The 3,138-nt window shown below is 51.7% G+C and overlaps 1 protein-coding gene across 1 annotated transcript in view; it reads right to left on the bottom strand.

Moving 5' to 3' along the window:
- Positions 1-2,739, bottom strand: part of LOC101647556 (sialic acid-binding Ig-like lectin 6) — a 6,943-nt gene extending 4,204 nt beyond the window's left edge. The window contains exons 1-4 of the mRNA XM_045292423.1: positions 2,673-2,739; positions 2,095-2,179; positions 1,635-2,006; positions 1,197-1,475 (exon numbers count right to left, since the gene is read on the bottom strand). Of these exons, the coding sequence (XP_045148358.1) occupies positions 1,197-1,475; positions 1,635-2,006; positions 2,095-2,179; positions 2,673-2,711 (775 nt within the window). The 5' untranslated portion in view covers positions 2,712-2,739. The remainder of the gene's footprint in view (positions 1-1,196; positions 1,476-1,634; positions 2,007-2,094; positions 2,180-2,672) is intronic.
- Between the last annotated feature and the right edge of the window lie 399 nt (positions 2,740-3,138).

Genomic DNA, 3,138 nt, shown 5'->3' with positions numbered 1-3,138 from the left:
GGGGAGAGATATGGAGAGAGAGAGAGATGGGGAGAGAGAGAGAGCATGAGAAGGAAGAGAAGAGAAGAGACTGCTTCAGGGAGGTTGAGAATCTGTCCCTTCTCTCTCTCCCAAGGTCAAGCCAAGGTCCCTGTCTTCCCAGAGAGTGAGCCAGAGTCCAGGTCTCGGCCTTGAGGTCATTTTCTTTGGGAGCCCCCAGCTGTCTGACCAATGAGCACCAAGAACCTCCAACAGAGATACAGTAAACACGGGCAGTTATTGGGCCAAGCAAGAACCTAAAGGAACATCATACACACACACATACACACACACACACACACACCCTTTTCATTGAGTCGATTCTGACTGATAGTTACCCTAGACGGGCTTTCTGAGGCTGCACATCTTTATGGGCTCAGTTTCAGCTCTCTCCTGGGTTTGAACCACCAGTCTTATGATTAGTAGTCCAATGCTTACCCAACGCCATCACCAAGGCTCCTTAGAGGAACATCGAAAACCAAAACCCAACTCACTGACACTGAGACGATTCTGACTCATAGTGACTCTATGGGCCAGAATAGAATTACCCCAGAGAGTTTCTGAGACTAACTCTTTAGGAGAGTAGAAAGCCTGGTCATTCTCCCTTGGAGTGGCTGGTGGTTTCGAACTGCTGACTTGACGACCGGCAGCCCAAAGAGTAACCACACCAAGAAGAGTAAAAAACACCAGAGAAGAGAAGGAAGTGAGAAGGGTAGACCCCTTCCTCTGGAATTGGCAACAGAGAGTTGTCAGTAAGTGGGAGACTGACTCTTAGGAATTGACACGAGGTGGGCTTTCTCCCTCTGCCATCCCCACACCTGCCCTGGTAAGATGGCAGCTCATAGTCCACATCCTCTTTGGTTTGTTGAGGACTAAGGTCGGTCGGAGCCGGCAGAGGCGTTGGTTCTATCCTAGACCTGGAGAGGACCTGGCTTCCCTACCTGTGTTGCTTCCTTGGAAGATGCTGATGGCCATGTTCTGTGGAGCATCTGTGACAAAAGATGTAGCAGCCTCATCATCCATGATGAAAAAATAGGTAGGCATTGGGTTTTTCCCCAGGAAAATAGGTAAGGAGGCTCCTCCTGGTTGATTACTAAGTCCCAGACGTCAAGCCCTGGCCCAGTGACCACCCTGGTTCCGCACCCTCAGAGACCCAGGTGTCCCCAGCAAGCACTCACAGGAGACATTGAGCCGGACAGTCCTCTTAATGGTCACGTCAACTGCAGGGAAGGTCACCTGACAGGTGAGGCTGGTGCCGTGGTCCTGGGGTCTGGGGGAGATGGTGAGCACTGAGGATAAGTGGGTTCTGGGGCCCACAGAGGTCAGGGCAGCTGAGTTCCAGGAGAAGATGGGGGGTGTCCCCTGCTCACAGGCCCAGGCCACAGTACAGGACAGGTTCCTGGGGTTGCCAGACTCCAGGATGTCTGGGACTTGGATGTTGGGTAACTGAGACAAGGCTGGGAAGGAAAGATGGATGATCAGAGCCTCTCAGACTGTTGTCAGCCATCCCAGGGTCTTGTCATCACCGTTCCCACCCCCATGAGGTGCAGAATCATATTTCCCCCCTCCTTTTGGTGCACTACGTGCCTACGGCCTTTACTTGAGCTTCCACCTACCTGTCACCTTCACTGAGAGCAACTTGTCTTCATATGTGTGTTCCCTATGGTGTCTTTTCACATGAAAAACATATGTCCCACTGTCTGCCATGTTGGCGTCTCTGATGGTCAGGGAGCAATTGTTCCAGGGGTCCCCAAGGAGAAGGAATCTTCCCTGAGCTCCCTTCTTCAGCTTCGCTCCTTCTTTGTTTGTGGCCACTGGAAGACCATACTTTCCATGTGCCTCTTTCTGGAACCAATACAGGTTTGAGGCAGGTAAATAGTGAGGCCAGGGAGGAGAAAATTTGCACAGCACAAGGACACACAGACCCTCCTGCAGGATCACAGATTCCTGTAGTTCCAGCTGAGGTATCCGATTCTGAGCCAGAGTCCCTGGGGTTGGAGAGATGGAGGGGGAATCTCAACTTCAAGCTCCAGCACCTCCCCTGAGCGGAACCCCTCACTCCCTCAGCCCACTCACCTCTCCACAGCAGAGGCAGCAGCAGCAGCAGTGTCGGCAGCATCCCGGCCCCCCAGAGAGAGACCGTCTGCTTGCTGGAGTGTCTCTGAAAGGGAAGGGAAAGGTACAGCTGTAAGAGGCAGGAAGACAGCGGTCATGATAAAATGTAAAGTGAGACCAAAAAAGAAAACCCCACAGAAGAGGAAACTCAGACTCTTGGGGCGTCGGATGAAACTGATCATGGGAGCCGATCCAATCCCACTCCTGCGCATCACAGATAAATCCTCAGGTTCAGAGGCGGCGAGAGGCAGCCAGGAAAGGTGAGAGCTTGAGTCCTGCCTCCTGGTCTTACCCACGAGAATTTGTTCTGGGGAAACATGTACGACTGGCCAGGAGTCTGGTAGTCACTGTCTCAGAACTGTGCTCAAGGTCAGCCTACCAGGGCTGGGACTCTGGGTGCCTTCTCTTAGAGACGCACAAGAAGGGTTCAGGGGAGGTAGGGGAAGCAACACCTCACACATTTCACGCATTCCTTCAAAAAACGAGGGCTTGTTATGCACTGACTTGTTTTCTCCCAAAAGATATCTTGAATCACTCACCCTTGTTCTCTTGAGAATGGGCTCTGGTAGTGACATCATCTGGTGTCAACTTGAGACTATGAAGAGTGAATGGGGTGGAGGTTAGCCTGTCAATCAGGTTGCAGCTTGATGACCTCATTTGAAGGTGCTAGGGAGATAAATAGCTTGCTGGAGGCCAGGCCCTACACTCTCTGCTTTGTGTTCCTGATGACAAGCCACAAGGAGCTACACTGATGGAGCCAGAGCCCTAGAGCTGGAGGACCTTTGCCAGCTGAGATGCTTCCACCTCCACTGGATCCACAAGACTTTCCACCCACTGGCCTGTGATCCTCCTGCATTCGGCATCATTGCATGTATTTCGTGAGCCTGAAGAGGACTTTATAAATTGGTATAGGACATATGAGCTAATATTGGACTGATGGACTTGATCTGGTCTGGGCTGGGATGTTTCCTCAATATTCAATTGCTCTTGTAGAGAAAGCTCTTT

The sequence above is a fragment of the Echinops telfairi genome, unplaced genomic scaffold, assembly GCF_000313985.2.
Source record: "Echinops telfairi isolate 266 unplaced genomic scaffold, ASM31398v2 ScPeMD7_655;HRSCAF=1070, whole genome shotgun sequence".
Lineage (NCBI taxonomy): Eukaryota > Metazoa > Chordata > Mammalia > Afrosoricida > Tenrecidae > Echinops > Echinops telfairi.
This window is presented reverse-complemented; position numbering and strand designations above follow the sequence as displayed.